Raw genomic sequence first — 18,399 nt, 5'->3', positions numbered from 1 at the left:
GATTATTAAAAGCTTTTTAACATGCATAATCAATTATAAAAGGAACATCTTTTCCATAATAATTAGCATGCCCTAAGAAACTTATAATCCCCTTAATATGATTGGGTGGAGGAATTTTTTTAAACACTTGAATTATTTCAATGTTCAATTCCAATCCTTTCCTAGATATCTTAAGCCATAATAGAATGTCTTTAGTTACCATGAATTGATATTTCTCTTAATTTAGCACTTAATTGGTTTCAATACATCTTTTTAAAAAACTAATTAAGTGTTCTAAATAGGAACTAAATGTAGTGCCAAATATAAAGAAATCATCCCTGAATATTTCAATATCCTGCTCAATTAACTTCTAAAAGATAATCATTACACATCTTTGAAAAGTAACTAGAGCATTACATAAACCATAAAGCATTCTCCAATAAGAAAAGGTTTTGTAGGGATTGGTGAAAGAAGTGTTAACTTAATCCTCATATGCAATATGAATTTCATGATAATTAGAATATCAATAAAAAAATCAATAAATGGGATACTATTCCAACATATAAAGCATTTAATCAATAAAAACAATACGAAAGAAAATAATATTTTCTTATTGTTTTATTTAGTTTCCTATTGTAAATAAAAATCCTCCATCTTGTGATAGATCTAATTGTTTGTAATTCTTTATGTTTGTTTAATATAACAGTCAATCCTCCCTTCTTAGAAACACAATGAATGCATCAAACCCATGAATTATTGGAAATTAGGTAGATAATCCCAACATTTGACCAATTAGGAATATCTTTTCTAGCATCTTTCATGGTAGGTCTTCTTTGATGATTAGTTTTAGATATAGAATCTTCTTCCATTAAGATTTTATGCATGTAAATTGAGGGATTATTCCAATAATGTTGGCAATAGTCCACCTATAAGCTTTTTTATAGCTAATTCAAACCTTGATCAATTAAATATATTGAAGTTTTTTTAGATTTGCATAAATGATTATGGGAAGATGAGAAATTTTTCCCAAATATACATACTTAAGGTAACAAGGTAAAGCTTTAAGTTCTAAAGTTGGGGCCTCTTCAATAGATGGTTTTAAAGTATTATCTAAAAATGAAATTTCCAATAATTCAAAATTTCCTTTGTTCCATCTTTTTTTTTCTTAATTTTATTTTAGTGGGCCCATTAGATGTATTTTTTTCTTTCTCATCATCTTCTCCATAATTAACTTCTCCTTCCAATAATTTTCTTTTTAAGATCTTCTACTAATACGTCCTCAAAATCCACCCTGAATAAATCTTCATTCTTTCTTAAGGGGATTTTATTGATTTCAATTTATCAATTTTAACCTCCTGGTCGTAAACTCTTATAGTTAATTATCCCTTTTGAACATCAACACTACATTGCCTATTGCTAAGAATGGTCTTCCTAAAATGAGAGGTTTTTCCCTAGCTTCTTTCATGTCTAAAACAATAAAATCATAAGGGAAAATGAACATATCAACCATGATCATAACATCCTCTAATACTCCTTTTGGATAAATAAAAGATCTATCAGCTAATTGAAGAGTAACAAAGTAGGTTGAATCTTTCTTATATCTAACCTCTTAAATATTGATAGAGGCATGAGGTAAATACTAGATCATAAGTCACATAATGCTCTCCCACAAAATTTATCTCTAATAGTTAAAGGAATAATAAAACTCCCATGATCCTTATGTTTTTTTAGGAATTATCTTTTATGAAATGGCACTATATTCTTCAGTTAATTCCACTGTTTCATAATCACAAATATTCCTTTTCTCATATAAAGCATTCTTCATGAATTTAGCACAAGTGGACATTTGCTCTAAGGCTTCAAAGAAGGGAAAATTAATGGCTAATTTTTGAATCACTTCTTAGAACTTTGAGAACTATTTGTCAAGATTTCTTTTGATCAACCTCTCAAAAATATGGGGGTCGTCTCTCAACAACTTTATTATAAATCTTTTCAAGTTCATTAATAGGTTCAAGATATTCAAAAGAGGTATTGTTTTCTTTTTGCTCCCCTATATCATCCTTATCTTTGGGTTGGTGTTTCTCTTTATAATGGTCTCAAAACCCTTTCCAACTTCTATGTTGGAAATTATGACGTGGTTCTACAAAGATTTTATAATGAATCAACCTAGCCAATTTCCCTATTTGATTTTAATTTTATAAAGATCATTAGATTAAATATTAATTTACATTCCTAGTTGGAGAATAATATTTTCCAAAGATTCCTTCCTATTTTTTTATGATGTATTTATTCAAATTTCATAGGGTAGCATTGTGGCACTACATATCTTGGCAAAGTGATGTTGTATCTCTTAAGATCATTATTAACATTTAATGCATCCAATTTCATAGAAATAGCAGCAACTTGAGCAGTCAAAATGGATAAAGAATCATTTTCATAAACTCATGCTATTCTCTTAGGAATAAAACATCCTCAAAAGGATTTGACATCAAAGAACCTCCAGTTGAAACATCAATTATGGCTCAAAGGGATCCTAGCAATCCATTATCAAAAGTTTAAATTATCAACCAACCAAGTAAGGTATGGTAAGGGCATTTTCTAAGCATCTCCTTGAATATTTCCCAACTCTCATAAAAAGATTCTCCTTCTAACTGAATAAAATAAATAATATCATTTCTAGGTTTAGTAGTCTTAGAAGTGGGAAATACTTTCTTAGAAATTTTTGGCCTAACTCATTCCATATTGTAATAGAGCCTGGGGGTAAAGATTTTAACCACCAATTTTCCTCATCTCTTAGAAAAAATTAAAACAAACTAAATCTAATGTCATCCTCACTAACATTATTATATATAAATATTACATAAATCTATATGAAATTTATTAAATATAGGTTATGATCTTCAATGGAAGTTCCCCGAAATAAGAATTACTTACCATCAAATTTATTGCAGATTTTAATTTAAATTTCAATTTATGTTATGGTGAATTCCGTCTACCATAGGGTTACAAAATCTTGAAAAGGTCTAGAAAGATCTATTTCTTAAACATGGTCAACCATTTTCAAAATCATTTAGTGCTTCTAGTTTTAGAAAGAGTTCTCTCAATATTTGAATTAAAATCTAGAAGTTGTTCCTTTTTAAAGCTTCTAAGTATAAAACCATAATTATGAAATTAGTGAAATAAAATAAAAAAATAAAAGAATATAAACGAACTAATTATGCCATTCATTTAAAAATTTACTAAAGTTTTAAACAAAATAAATTATTCATCGACAAAAGTACCAAAATCTTGATGGGGTGATGGTATAACCTAAAGAATTGTGAAAATGATTTAGGGCTTTATCAATCCCTAAATAATACTTAGATTTTCTTTATAATAACATTTATAAAAATCCCATTTAAAATACTAAAGTACAAATTACAAATCAAGTAATATAGTGATAGAGTAGAATATTGATCCCAAGAGGAAGAATTTTTACTTGTAAATAATAGTATTGCCTAATACATTACAATAGTTAACCTACTAAAAAAAATTATATTTTTGGTGAAGATTTAATCACTTAATTTAAAATATAAAAAATTAAATAAAATACTATCGAGTAAATTTTTTTGGATTGATGGAATATTAATATAATATACCTCCAAATGATTCTATTTTATATTGATACTATTCAGAGCATGTGCAACGCTGACCAATTAGTCGAGCGTGAAGAGACAAAGGAAAGATTAAACCTTCCAACACCATTAGCACTCTAAAATTCCATAATTCCACCTTATAAAACTCTTAGAAGAGTAAGTACTAAAACCCCCTCATAATAATTCATCTCTAAAAATTTTGTATACTCAAGCACTATGTCTATGCTTACGTCATACGAATCAGAAATATCTAGTTGTGCCTACTTTCTTATTCAAAGGATCCACATTACACTTGATATTAATTGCATATATGGCCACTATGTGAATTAATAAATCCCTATCATAATAAAAATATTATTAAATTATTGATGAAGAGAATTCATTAGTACTCCATACTTTATTTACACCAAAAATCCAAAACTAGAGAATTAAGCTAAATATGAAGAATAAGTGAAGTAAACATATTTTCATTAATTACACAATAGAAAAAAAAGAGTATAGAAGAAAATATATCATAAGATTTGTTCAATGATCTCCTATAAACTCATTAAACATAAATAATTATTTCCACAAACAACAACCAAACACTCTTATGATGTCGGTCTAGTGCTCCTAGAATTTCTTTAGTTGTCACACCTAATAAAATTATAGAGAAGTATTATGAAGATTGAAATAAACTAAGTAACTGAACTCCCTTACTAACATTACAAGCAGACTATTTATAAAAAAACATAGAAAATGAACTCTAGCACCATGACTCTTTAGACACTTGCGCCTTGACGCACATAATATGAACTAACTCCATAGTGTTGAAGAATTTCTAACTCTACAGTGCCTACTGAGATGGACACAGTGTTTAATGAATCAATATAATGCTTTGCTGACATATTATATTGTGGGCTCCGAAAATTCAGCCTGGACCTCCACTTGCACTGAATTGCTTTTTCTTCGGCGAGAGAGTTTTAACGGATTAAGTTAGGGGGTAAATTTTGGAAGGAATGTATGATCTGAGATCTGGTTTCCTATAGGCGCAAGCCCCTATAGTTAATTACCCCTCTCGATCGTGAGAGAGAACTTTTGATTAAGGCTAGTCATCAATCAAATACGTAGAAAATACGTGTTATCTGGCATATAGTAGCAAAACAAGTTCAATATTGGAGATTGGGTATTGGAAGTTTGAAGGTTGGAAGATTGACATTTAAACTAGAAATTGCACCATCTTGCACTTAAAGTGGATTATGGGGGAATGGATGATAGACCCAATCAAGATCCCAGAGTTTTGTCATCCTGGGCCATCATGGTCCTTTGTCTACTTAGTCAGAGGAGGTAGTCAATCCAACCTAACAGAAGAATCCTTATCAACAGCCATGGGTTGCTTCGTCCAAGGGTACCAATCCGGTTGAGATTTTTGTTTAATACAACCATCATCGGGGTGTTTGGGGTCATTTATCTTTTATTGATTGAACCATGTAAACTTGACCAGGCTGTTGATTGAGGATCAGGTTTTGTAGGCTTTATGCCTTTATTTAGTGAATTCTCTTGATTATAGGCCTTGAAGGCCTAATATGAATGTATTAAAACAAATACACTGGTCCCCACAACCGTGTATTTATTTGAAGGTTTTAACCCTGTTGACTCCTACTGATCTGTATAAGAGGATCAGGTTTGAACATGAACTCACTTATTGACCCGTACAACATCCCTAAACATTATGTGTGAACCAATAACACGCTCGCTGGGGTCCATGTGGGTTTTTGGGGTGCATTTTATAGTTGTTTGTTGAACCTTATCGACTCCTATTACTTAGGAAGATCGGGTTCAAATTTATTGACCAGTGTAGCATCCCTAGATGTCATGTGTATACCAATAACACGCTTGCTGGGGCCCATGCGGGTGATTGGTTGTATTACCCCTTTAGTGTACCTATGTGCCTACAAATTAAGGTGCATATGCAGGGGTATTCTTAGAATATTAATAAATGTCTTCTGTCCATTTGCATGAATATTGCGGATCCGATAGCATAGCGTAACAGCTTCTGAACACAGTTGCTCGTTACTTCATACAGGTAGACTTTCATACACTACTTGTTGTTCTCTACGAGTGAATTGTAGTGCACTAACTAATCTCTTGCCTTTGCTAGTAGATGTTGCTATCTGCTGTAGCTTCCTTACATCATTCCTGTATATGACATATTAAGTGTATATTAGGTTTCTTAAAGCAGCTCGTAGGAACTTGCATTTGCCACATTCTTCATGCATTTTGCTATGGTTCATATAGTACATCCGACACTGCCAAAAGTAGGCATGTAGATATATTCCTTCATAGACTAAAATTGACTTTAGGATACTGCATTTACAGAGATCTTTCTATATCTACCCATAAATGGCATGTTATACATACATCCAAATTCATAGAGCCTAATTTCTGCATTTGCATTCCTCAAAAAAGCTATTACAAAAAAGTAACTAACTAGGGGTGAAAAAACCCCTTAAACAAAAGAAGAAAAGCTAGTCCCATCATCCTCAAGAATATAAAAAAAATTCTTGAGGAATCCCATTATTACAATCCCCAACATCCCATATGAAAGAACTATCAAGTGCTCTTTGAGTACAGTAATGTGTAGCCCTATTGAACCTTCTGTATGTATGCACAAAGATCACCTTTTGAAATAACACCAACCAGCCCCATTTATCCCATTCTGCCAATTGCAGTCTCCATCTTTCCTTATACTTGAAATCCTGCATAAACTTAATTACAGTAGCATTATCACCCTCTACTATAATTCCATGGAAATCACTCATCCAATCTTTAAAAAGCTTTCCAATGAGCTGAATAGCAATTATCTCAACCTTTGTTGAATCCCAATGAAAAAAATTCCAGCCGGCTGCAGTTAACAACTTGCCATTACTATCTCGAATCACCACACCTACTCCCCCTGCATTGGATCTGAGTAAAGCACCATCCACATTAATCTTCAACCAGCCTGTAAGGGGGGGACACCAAGAAAAGGGTGAACACAATCCAAAGGATTGAGAAGTATCCCGTTGCTCCAGGTTGAAAGAAAGACTACCTTGATTGATATGTTCCAACACACTAGCTGCAAAGAAAACAGGTGATGATCTATCCTTCCCATGCTTAATAGCATTCCTGTTTAGCCAGCTATGATAAACAGAAACACAATACAGATGTAACCCAATATTTCTTACATTAGCATCCTCCTTTAATGCCACCTGCAGCTCATGCAAATCAGTAAACCATGGGATATAAAATCCCCAGCCATTCAACATGTCCAGAATATCTAAGAGCTACTTACATCTAGTTGTAACATGGTTTAAATCTTCATCCATACAACATCCAACCGGGCATTGGACATTCACCACAAAACCCCTATCATGCAGCCAACAGTTGGTAGGAATAATATTCCTATAAATCCTCCACCAGAACAACTTTTCCTTCGGCCTTAACCCATATTTCTGAATAGCCCAGCTCGGATCATCCTCCTCTTGAAATCTGCTGTTATAAACTAAAGCAGAAACCGTAGAGCCAATAGGATACTTAATTAGCTCCAAAGTATCCTCTCCAAAATTGTTACAAATTTTTATCTCCAGAATTCTCTGAACGAGACTCTCACCAAACAAGAGTCTCAGCTTTTGCTTATTCCAAACACCGTCTAACGTCAGGAGTTCTAAAACCGAAAGGTCCTCAACAACAGCTATGTCACAGAAAGTTGGCCAAGACGACAGAGCTCTATCCCATATCCAAATGTGATTCAAAATGTCAATTTTATCCCCATTGCACACTTGCCATCTCACACAACAGCTCAAACTGATGGCCCCATGACAGATTAATTTCCATACAGCTGAATCTCCACGAACAAACTCATAAGCCGAAGGCCAATTACCATACTTCCGTTCCATACACCTCTGAAACATAGAATTAGGCTTACTGATATAGTCCCACGCCACCCGAGCTCTAAGGGGACCCATCCAATTAACATTTGCATGAAAGCCAAGTCCCCCTAACCTCCTTGGTCTTGAAACACTTACCCAAGAGGCATAATGAATACCTTTGTGATTAGCATCAGCATCCCATAGGAAGTTTCTACAAATTCTCTCCACATCATTTAGAACAAACTTTGGAACAAGTGAGTGTGTCACCAAATAAACAGAAGAAGGAAGAAGAACTGAATTTATTAAGGTGACTCTCCCAGCCATGGATAAATGTCTTGTCTTCCATGCTAATGTCTTGGCCGAGGCTTGCTACAACAAGGGAGCAAAGTCTTTCCTCAAGAGTCTTCTCAATGCCAATCTAATGCCTAAATATTCCATCTCTTCCACCTTCCAACATCCAGTATTTTTTGCAAGGCGAGACTTGGTAGAAGAGGAGGTGAATTTGCTGAACAAAATGCAAGATTTACTTCTATTCACCCTTTGAGCAGTCCAAGAGCAATAAGACTCTAAAATTGAAGTAATCTTCTTCACATTTGGTATATTAGCACCAGCAAAAAACAAAATATCGTCAGCATAGAGCATGTGGGAGACCAGAGGTCCACCCACACTGATTGGCACTCTAAGCTCCTTGAAATTTTGATGGAAGTGGGCAGAAAGAAGCTCCGAGCATAAGATGAACAAATATGGAGACAGCGGGCATCCTTGGAAAAATCCACAATTTGCCACAATTCCATCCGTTAGCTGTCCATTCACCAATGTAGAAAAAATTGGGCTTTGAACACAGCTCAGAACCCAATTCCTGAATCTACAAGGGAACCCCATACGAATCAAAACAAGCTCCAAAGTCCTCCAACTCATCTTGTCATATGCTTGCTCCATGTCCACTTTCAATGCCAACATCCCCTTAGCTGATTTAGAAGTCTTAAACTTATCATCATTTCTTGCCCCAACATGCAATGGTCTGAAATTGATCTCTCTTGAACAAAGGCCGCCTGTTCCTCAGAAATCAAATCTGGCAAAATGCCTTTCAATCTATTAACAATTACCTTTGCAACAACTTTGTAAATCGTTTGGCACAAGCTTATCGGTCTGAATTTGGACGGTTGATCAGGATTAGCAACCTTTGGTAAAAGAACAACAACTGTCTCCTTCCACCTTGGATCCATGCGTCCATAATTGAAAAACTCCAAACATGCCTTCATAACCTGCTCCCCCACAATGCTCCAAAAAAATTAAAAAAATGAAGCAGTAATTCCATCCCTCCCAGGCGCCTTGTACCGGCCCAAGGAACAAAATAACTGACCATATTTCTTCCTCAGTAACATCTCCTTCCAAGAAGTCTTTTAATTCTGCCACACAATTCCTATGAAGCTCAAGAGAAGGCCATCTGTCCTCCATAATTTACTGCCCCTGCCATTTAAGCTGAAAAAACTTATAGAACACCATAGAAACATCATCTTGATCTGTTACCAGTGACCCGTCATCTTGCTTAATGGAATCAATGCTCTTAGATCTCCTCCTAGCCGATGCCATTGAATGGAAGAAATGAGTATTCCCATCCCCCTGCTCCATTCACAGCACCTTTGCTCTTTGTCTCCACCAAGTCATAATACGAGTAAGAGTATTATTCAACAATTTAACCTTATACCTCAAGGCTTCTTCCTGCACCTCTGAAAGACCACTCGGCCCACATTCAATCTCCTGTAAAATTTTAATCTCTTTATCAAGATCTTCTTTTAATTGATTAAGGCTCTTAAGCTTGTTCTTACTCCAAAAGAACAAAGCCTTCAAAGACCTTTGACATTTCCTTTGAAGCTTAAAGGACTCACTGCCCAGACCTTCCACCTTCCACTTCTCCCCCACTAAATGCCAAGCAAAAGGTTAGCTAGCCCACACATCTTCAAATTTAATCCAATGGTAGCTAGCCTTCTTCACATCTTCCATCAAACAACAAAGAATAGGGCAGTGATCTGAAGCAAGTCTGGTAAGATGCTTAACCTTCAATCCCTGGAATACATCAAGAATAGAAGAACTCACCAAAAAACGATCCAACCTGGAAAAAATACTACTCCTAGCATCCTTGTTGTTAGTCCATGTAAAACTAGGACCATTGAATCCAGGATCAACAAGGTCATTAGTCAACATGAAATCAGCCATATCACCTGCAGCTGGGGAAAAATGAAAAGCTTTACCCCCCTTCTTCTCTGCCTGTGCCATAATGCAATTGAAGTCTCCACCAATCAACAATGGAACCCCCATTGTATGGTATTTGGAAATATCATCCCAAACAGTCCTCCTGGTGTGCCTATCCTTATTAGCATAAACCACTGCTACTTCCCAATCAGTCCTATCAGTAATCTTTAACCTCCCCATGATATACTGATTAGCGTGAAAAGAAACAATAAAAGAAAGATCAATACTCTTCCATATCACTAGGATGCCACTTGCATTACCAATGGAAGGTTGAAAAACAAATTCCCAGTCACATCCTGCCAACTTGTCCACATCTTTTCTGTCAAAGGACTCCATCTTTATCTCCAATAAACCAATAAAACTAACATTATGTTCCCTTATTAGGTGCCGTAAGTAATTACCCGTCTCCTTCTTACGAGCACCCCTACAATTCCAACATATGATGTTAAACATAATTCACCAAAGAAGAAGCATCCCCGTCGCAATTATTAACATCATCATTCATATGAGCATCCACATCACCCATAACCATCCCATAACTATTCATCTATTCACCAATCTCCACAGAATGTTGAGAATTTTGAACCCCCATAGCTTTCTCCTTATCTGTTAAACAACCCAGCTCATCACTTACACTAATTAAGTGTTGAAAAGTAGAAGCTGACAATTCAGCATCTCTAGCCTTCATCCTCATACGTGGCATTCTCAAAATAGATCCAATTTGGGCAATTTCCTTTGTAACAATAGAATTTCTTCCCTGCTTTAATTTCGGTTTCAGTGCCCCACTCTTACTATCAAAAAATTTGAGAAGTTTAGGAACTAACTTCTGAGACGGGGACATCACCTTGCTCTTATCTTTCCAATTCCTTCTTCCCACCATTCTCAAAGCATAAGAATGACTCCTTCCACCAGAATTCACAACATTAGTACACAGCTCCTGAGAAGGAATATCCATATTTTGAACAACCTGCTTTTCCTGGAAAGGCCCCATACCAATAGAATTTACCACTGACTTTCCCTTATCCTGGGAAGGCTGAACATGCCCGCCTTGTTCAACGCTTTCCTGCACCTTAGACACCTCTCTCCAAATAGCTTTAGGTGGTACAACTGGCTTAGCATTAGCTGTTTGTGTTATGTTCCCAATTTTAGCATTATTTGGTCTTCTTCTTCTAGTTACAATGGTCCATTCACCCTCATCATTATCAACATCTGAACAACTCCTGTGAACCGGATTAACTCCAGCAACTGTTACATCTCCTTCCAAATCTCCCAGATCACTACCTTTAGCATCTACCGAGCCCTCAGGCCTATCCTGCTTCTGCACACCACTAGTCTTAACAACTTGTTGCTTGGGCTGAACAAAGTTCTCCTTACACAATTCTGCCTTATGTCCCACTTTCCCGCACTTCAAACAAATTAATGGAATTCCCTCATATTCAATGGGTTTAAAAAATTTTCCATTCAACCCGTTAGCCAAAACTCCCTTAGGAAGCCTCTTTGACAAATCCAAACGCACACAAACACGAGCAAAAGCATACCTATTCAATAGCTTTGTTTGCTCATCCATCAACAAAGGATCCCTTATGCCTGTCGCCAACCTCGCAAGATTGGAAGCTCCCCAATATTCCAAAGGTAGATTTGGTAACCTGATCCAAACCGGCGATGTAAATCCTCTCAAAGATTTAGAAGATAGCCCAGAAGCCCATTGTTCAACTCCAATGATTTGTCCAGCTACATACCAAGGTCCCCCAAGCAAAACATCATCCCTAGCTTCTCTACTCTCAATCCAACACAAGAAGCAATCCGATCCCATGGTAGTAACCTGTGTAAGCCCAAGATGACCCCACTTCCTCTGAAGATCATTTTGAACAATATAAAAAGGAAGACGACGTCCCAAAAGGCTTCCAACTAGAGTCCTGCTAAGCTTGCTAACTTTTGTTCTTGCTTCGTTAAGATCTAGATTTACCAAACCATCTTCTCTCAAGAAGCTACCAACCTCATCAACCAAAGATAATTGTACTGCTGTGGACTTCTTCCAAGCATTAGAAGCTGCGCCAATCTCATCAACCTCCTTCTTAATCTACCTGGTAATGCTAGGAGTCCGAGCATCCTGCTGGAAGCCAGAAGAAACATTTCCCCGATCACCTGAACTGAAAACTTTATCCATAACCGAATCACACTCATTAGCATCCTCAAGTTCATGCCTAGACACTCACCCAGTTTCCTTGGCTGCATTCGACAAACCAAAATTGAAAACCGGTGTAATACCTTCCACTTTCTTCTCAGCCTCCATCACATTCCAGACCGAAGAAAACTTCTTCAGATCGGCAATACGACCCACATTGCCAAAAGTGAACTTCACTTTGTTTGGTTCAAACATAGGATTATCAACCATTCTAGATTTACCAAGCATTGGACTCCCGCAATTCCTCCGTCGAGCGCTCCTGAATACCTGGATTATAATCAGCCTGCTCCATATCAACACAAGCAGTGCTAACCTCCTTTAAGAACTCCTCCGCTACACTACCACCAATAACCTCCATGACATCATCCAGCTCGGAAGCTCCAGATCCATCTTCCACAATCACCGTCTCAACATCTGATATCCCTGATGCAACTGTTCCTTGTCCAGAAGCTCCAGATCTAGCTCCCCGAACATCATCAAATGACCGATCCTGAACCAAACGGCTTCCCTCAGCTCCGATATGCACCGGTCCACCAGTACTCCCAAACGAGAGCCTCCTCTTACCATAGCTCCCTTCTCTATTACCAGCATCAGTCCCCATAATAATCCTCCCACCATCTCTCGATCCAGATCTACCACCTACTCCTCTACGAACAGCAGCTCCCAATTTACCTCCCTCGATGCCTTTCCTCTCCCTACCAGAACCACCACTATCCCTCCCACCGCTGCTTCTCGGAGGATGACGAGGGGGTGACCGCCGATCACCCCCAACCATGCCCCATGAGCAAACCCAAACAAAATGCGCCTGCTGGATCTCATTTCCGAGAGAAAAATCCCCCAGACGAAATCGCCTCGAGAGAGAGAGAGAGAGAGAGAGAGAGAGAGAGAGAGAGAGAGAGAGAGAGAGAGAGAGAGAGAGAGAGAAAGAGAGAGAGCCATCCAAATTCATATAGAGATTGTATGTATTGTAGATTTTTAATGAGTGTGCTACTGTATGAATCATTATATGTATACTTATTTTCATGAATGATCAGAGATAATTTTGTTTTATTCTCCCTTGCTTGCATGCCTCTTGAGATCTTATTCTTTGGTCATCACAACTCCCAGTGTCTATCACTAGATTACATGATTGGATGAATATTTTCAATCAATTGTTATCATCTACATGCCCTTTATATTTTCTTGTGAATATCTTATATTGAATATTTAATTGCTATTACTTGTAGAGGTTCAACATGTTCACTTCATGCTAAGTGATGGTTGCCTATGAAGATGTTATGGTCTCCATCATTTGTCATTTTCTATCGCTTATGTGTAAGTTACTCAGAGTATCTCAGATCTTCAACTCCCATGATCATTATAAATGAGCTGCAATATTTCAAAGGTCTCAAGATATCTTTTATAAGAAAATCGTGATATTATCTATAGTCTTCATTGGTCACTTCTCATGCATGAGTCACATTGAACATTACCAATTTCACAATGCCCTTGATAGCTTTTGGCTCACATAATGAATTTGCTTGTTGATTGCAAGTGTGTCATCACATTTGCTGACTTTTAAGAATTTTGTTGTCTTGCAAATCACAATCTTTATTTTAAATATTAGATCTGATTTCATGTTGTTATGATTGAAAATTGATTCCTTCATTAGTGGCTTAGGTTCCACTCATTATTCATTGTAGTTCTCATTCAGCTCCAACTATAAGTCTCTTCTAGTCAAATTTGGAAGCCATTGCTTGTGTTCAAATCTAGTTCATGTTCAATATCCAGACATGGTCCCATTCATTTGAATTTGACTCTAAATTATCCAAGTTATATCAAATTCAAGTTAGAGTTCAAGTGCATTTAGTTCAAATACATGTCCAAGCTTGAGTCCGAGTCTTGTTGTCCAAATCAAGTCCTTGCTTGAGTTCAAGTATCAAGCTCAAATTTTTATCAAGTTCTTTGTCCATTTGAGTTTTAATCAGACTAGTTCATGTCATATTCACTTAATATCCAAATTAAGCCCAAGTCCGAACTTATTAGATTCAATAATATTTTGTTAATTATTTGCTTTGTGTCCGAATACAATTTCATTTCACTGTTTAAACTCAATGTCAAAGTTCTAGTTCAAATGCATGTCCTCTATTGTCCTTTGAGTTCGTTCAAGTTCAAATATTAGTTCCATGAGTTCAATCAAGTTCATTTGATGTTTAATTATGTCCCAAATTTAGTTGTATGTTCACCCAAAATTTTAAGCCTCCCAGCGTCTCCCCCGTTTAGGGGAAAACTACGTAAAACAGGGCCTCCCACCATGCTAGAAAAAAGCGTGCACGATAAGTGCCCTCGTACGAGGACACCGGGGTCGTAATATCTTTATTCCCCATAATGCTAGAAAAAGGCATGCATGGGTTTTCAGGTACCGGTTTAAAACAAGTAATTTTATATTTGACCCCACCTCATCATACGCGTCGCACCGGGTTCTCTTCCCACCACGCTAGAGAAAAAGGTGAATGAGTTAGTTTTTTGGTGGGCTGCTAACGTCGAAAATGGGGTTTTGTGATTACCCTCCCCGTCGCAAGCATTGCACCTAATTCCCTCCTACCACGCTAGGCAAAAGCATGCATAAGTGGTCGTTCGCCGTGTTGCAAGCGCTAGGAAAGGTTCTTGAGGTTTTAGAGTTTAGGAATTTTATACCTGCGCGAGGTGATGGTGAAATGTACAAAATTTCATTTCTCTCTTTTTTTTCAAATTAATTATAATTAATTAAAATTAATGATAATTAATTATAATTTAAAAATAATTAATTATAATTATAATAATTAAGCATATTTAATTATAAATGATAATATTTTATTTAAATTAAAAAGTTAATCATAATTAATTTTAATAAATTATTGTTAATTATTAATAATAATTATAAATTAATTATAATTTATTTAATTTAAACTAATTATTATTGATAATAATTAAATATAATTAACATATTTAATTATGATTAATTATAATTAACTATTATTAATAATAATTAATTATAATTAAATAATATTAATAATAATAATAATAAAACAAAATAAAATTAAAAAAAATAAAATAAAATAAAATTAAAAAAGAATGCCAGAATGGGGAAGATTTTGAGGCTACTCATGGAGTCAAAAGCAATGACGGGAGGGAGATTTATGCGAACAGAGAAGAACTTTCGCGTGTGTAAGTTAGATGTATCCAAAAATGGTTGATACACCGGCTTTAGTTAGGTAGAGACCCCTTGGATAGTGATGTAGAATTTTGTGTTTAGATCCTAAGAGTATGGCCTTATAGATTGATAATGGTGGATAGTATCACCACTATTTATTCTCTTTAATGACCACGATCACTTTAGTTTATAACCTTACTATATGTGTTCAACATTTTTCTATCATCAGGTTGTATCTTGAAAAAATTTTAAATATTTATTTGGTGATCTCAGCATGCAGCACTATGCTGACCCAAATAAATATTTAAATACCCCCAGTCTTTAGGGACATTTATAAATGTCATAGAGGGTGCTCATTCTGTAACTTTGGCTAGAGTCCTGGGATTTTGAACCTCCTCCTTGTGCTTCAGAGTGGTGAACATGGTGAAGGTTATCTAATTAGTCTTTGGTGACTTGTTAGAAGATTTGTATGCCGTATGCCCTTTGGTTATAGCTTTGGCGGGCTTGATGAAGGGGTAGATGCTGGTGAACTAAACCTTTTAGGCTTATACTAAGTTGGTTGTGAAAAGTTATCCATCCAGAGCTTCGTGCATATTGGACTTGTTGAAGACAGAATCCTCTTAATTCAGTCATATGCCTTTCATGAACTTTGGGAAAGTTTTCTTCAGTCCTTTGCTTTGTGCTTTGAAAGACTTGTTGAAGAATTTGTATGTTCTAGATTCATTTGATAATATCAAATGTAGGTAATATCTTGATTCTTAGCCACTTCAAAAAAATTTGGCAGACTTGTAACTCTGGGCATGCAGCACTATGACGACCCAAATAAATATTTAAAATACCCCAAGTCTTTAGGGACATTTATAGATGTCATATGGGGTGCTCATTCCGTAACTTTGGCAATAGTCTTGGGATTTTGATCCTCCTCCTTATGCTTTAGAGTGGTGAACATGGCAAAGGTTATCTAATTTGTCTTTGGTGACTTGTTAGAAGATTTGTATGCCTTATGCCCTTTGGTTCTAGCTTTGGCTGGATTTATGAAGGGGTAGATGCTTGTGACCTAAACCTTTTATTCTTATACTGAGTCGGTGGTGAAAAGTCATCCATCCAGAGCTTCGTGTATATTGGACTTGTTGATGACAGAATCCTCTTAGTTCAGTCATATGCTTTTCATGAACTTTGGGAAAGTTTTCTTCGGTCCTTTGCTTTGTGCTTTGGAAGACTTGTTGAAGAATCTGTATGTTTTGGATTCATTTGATAATATCGACGCAGGTAATATCTTGATCCTTAACCACTTGAGAAGACTTTAATCTAAGTCACTTGAGTTCATCAGATCGAGAGAGCTAGGATTTGATAGCTCTTTATCCTTTGGTTGCTGAGATGGGGAGTTCCTCTACTACGACCTTTCTTATTGCTTGTCGAGTAGATGGAGCTGCCAGCGATCCTGCCATATTTTAGCTTGTTGGATCCTACCTCTTATACCCATTCAGGCTTCAAACTTGAGCTATGGAAATTATGCTTCCCAATGTTGATTTTACTGATGTTTATAGATTTTGAGTCATCCTTTGTGGTTGATGATTTTGGAGCCTACGAACATTTGGTAGTTGTTTAAGACTCAGCTTCCCATTGGAAATTTGATTCTCGAGTCATTTGGGAGAACTTGGTGGACTACGATCATTTGAACTAGTCGAGTCAAATTAGCTTTCGTTCCTCCTACTGTCCTTACTAACAGGTTGACGGAGTGGGGTTCCACTACTACGACCTTTCTTATGGTGTGTTGATTAGAGAGAGCTGCCAGTGATCTGGCCATATTTGGGGGTATTGGATCCAACCTTTTACACCCATTCAGGCTTCAAACTTGACCTATGGGAATTGTGCTTCCCAATGTTGATTTTATTGAAGTTGTAGATTTGGAGTCATCCATTGTGGTTGAAGATTTGGAGCCTACGAGCATTCATTGGTTATTTAAAACTCATCCTTCCATTGAAACTTTGATTCTCCAGTCATTTAGGAGAATTTGGTAGACTACGATCACTTGAACTTGTCGAGTTAAATCGGCATTCATTCTTCCTACACTCCGTACTAACGGGTTAACGAAGTCGGGGTTCCGCTACTATGGCCTTTCTTATGACGTGTTGAGTAGACGGAGTTGCCAGCGATCTGGCCATATTTAGGCATGTTGGATCTGACCTCTTACACCCATTCGAACCTTAAGCTTCAGGCTGTCGAAAGACTTCAAGCTTATTTTTGCTTGATTTGTCGAAGTGCGTAGCCACAAAAGTCTCTTTATTGACTTTTGAACTTTAGTTTGTTGGAAAAGGTGTTGTCTAAATCTTTTGAGAGATCTCCTGCATATACTTTAAAAAAGAAATCATTGTATTCTTCAGTATGAAAGAATATTTGGATTAGTAATTTTAAATATTTATTCAGGGATCTCGACATGTAGCGCGATGTCGGCCCGAATAAATATTTAAAATGCCCACTATCTCACAGGGAAATTTCAAAATAGAATAAATTTAATTTTTTAGATTTTAAATATTCATTTGGGGACCTCGGCGTATAGCACGATCTCGACCCAAATAAATATTTAAAATGTCTCCTATCTCGTAGGGACATTTTGGATAGTTTTTATATCTTTGATATTTTAAATATTTATTTAGGGATCTCTACATATAGCGTGATGTAGACCCAAATAAATATTTAAAATTCCCCTAGTTAGATGAAAAATTTTGAAATGCATTCTTTCTATACAAGAGAATTTCAAAATGTAGATGTGCATTGATAAATATGCATATAAAATTTTGATCATTATAAAATATATTGGATATAGAATTTTCATGCATGATTCTTCTTTAAATGTCGGCCATTGATAGGCGGCATAGGCCTCTGATCTTTCAGATGGATTAATTGATATACTCCTCCTTGGGACACTTTCTTGATGACGAAGAAGCCTTCCCAATTGGATACGAATTTGCCACCAATTTTTTAATGTGGGATGATTGGTCTTCTCAGCACCATAACTAATTCTCCTTCTTGAAATATCTGAGGGTGCACCATCCGCTCAAAGGATTTTGTTGTTCATTATTGGTAGATTTTTAAGTTTTATTGATCTTGTAATCTGATATCATCAAGTGCATCAAGCTCTTTCATTCTTAAACGAGTGTTTTATTCTTGAGTGAGATCATTTTGGATTGCTACCCTGGTGATGGTAGTTCAATCTCTAATGGTAATACGGCTTCAACTCCGAACACCAATGAATATGGAGTGGCTTTAGTTGGCATCTTGTGG

At 36.2% G+C, this 18,399-nt stretch overlaps 1 protein-coding gene and 1 non-coding gene across 2 annotated transcripts; one reads left to right on the top strand and one right to left on the bottom strand.

The window, feature by feature from the left end:
- Positions 1 to 2,556: 2,556 nt before the first annotated feature.
- On the top strand, positions 2,557 to 2,663 carry LOC114578725. The gene has a single exon (XR_003699692.1). It is a non-coding gene; the product is annotated as a small nucleolar RNA R71 (small nucleolar RNA).
- A 9,496-nt stretch (positions 2,664 to 12,159) lies between these two features.
- Positions 12,160 to 12,717, bottom strand: LOC110100271. The gene has a single exon (XM_020827707.1). The coding sequence runs from the start codon at positions 12,715 to 12,717 to the stop codon at positions 12,160 to 12,162; it is 558 nt and encodes a 185-aa protein (XP_020683366.1).
- Between the last annotated feature and the right edge of the window lie 5,682 nt (positions 12,718 to 18,399).

This window comes from Dendrobium catenatum, unplaced genomic scaffold, assembly GCF_001605985.2.
Source record: "Dendrobium catenatum unplaced genomic scaffold, ASM160598v2 original_scaffold_131100, whole genome shotgun sequence".
NCBI classification, from domain to species: domain Eukaryota; kingdom Viridiplantae; phylum Streptophyta; class Magnoliopsida; order Asparagales; family Orchidaceae; genus Dendrobium; species Dendrobium catenatum.
This window is presented reverse-complemented; position numbering and strand designations above follow the sequence as displayed.

Coding starts and splice junctions, on each gene's coding strand:
- LOC110100271 (XM_020827707.1), bottom strand. CDS start 12,717: ATGGTTGGGGGTGATCGGCGGTCACCCCCTCGTCATCCTCCGAGAAGC.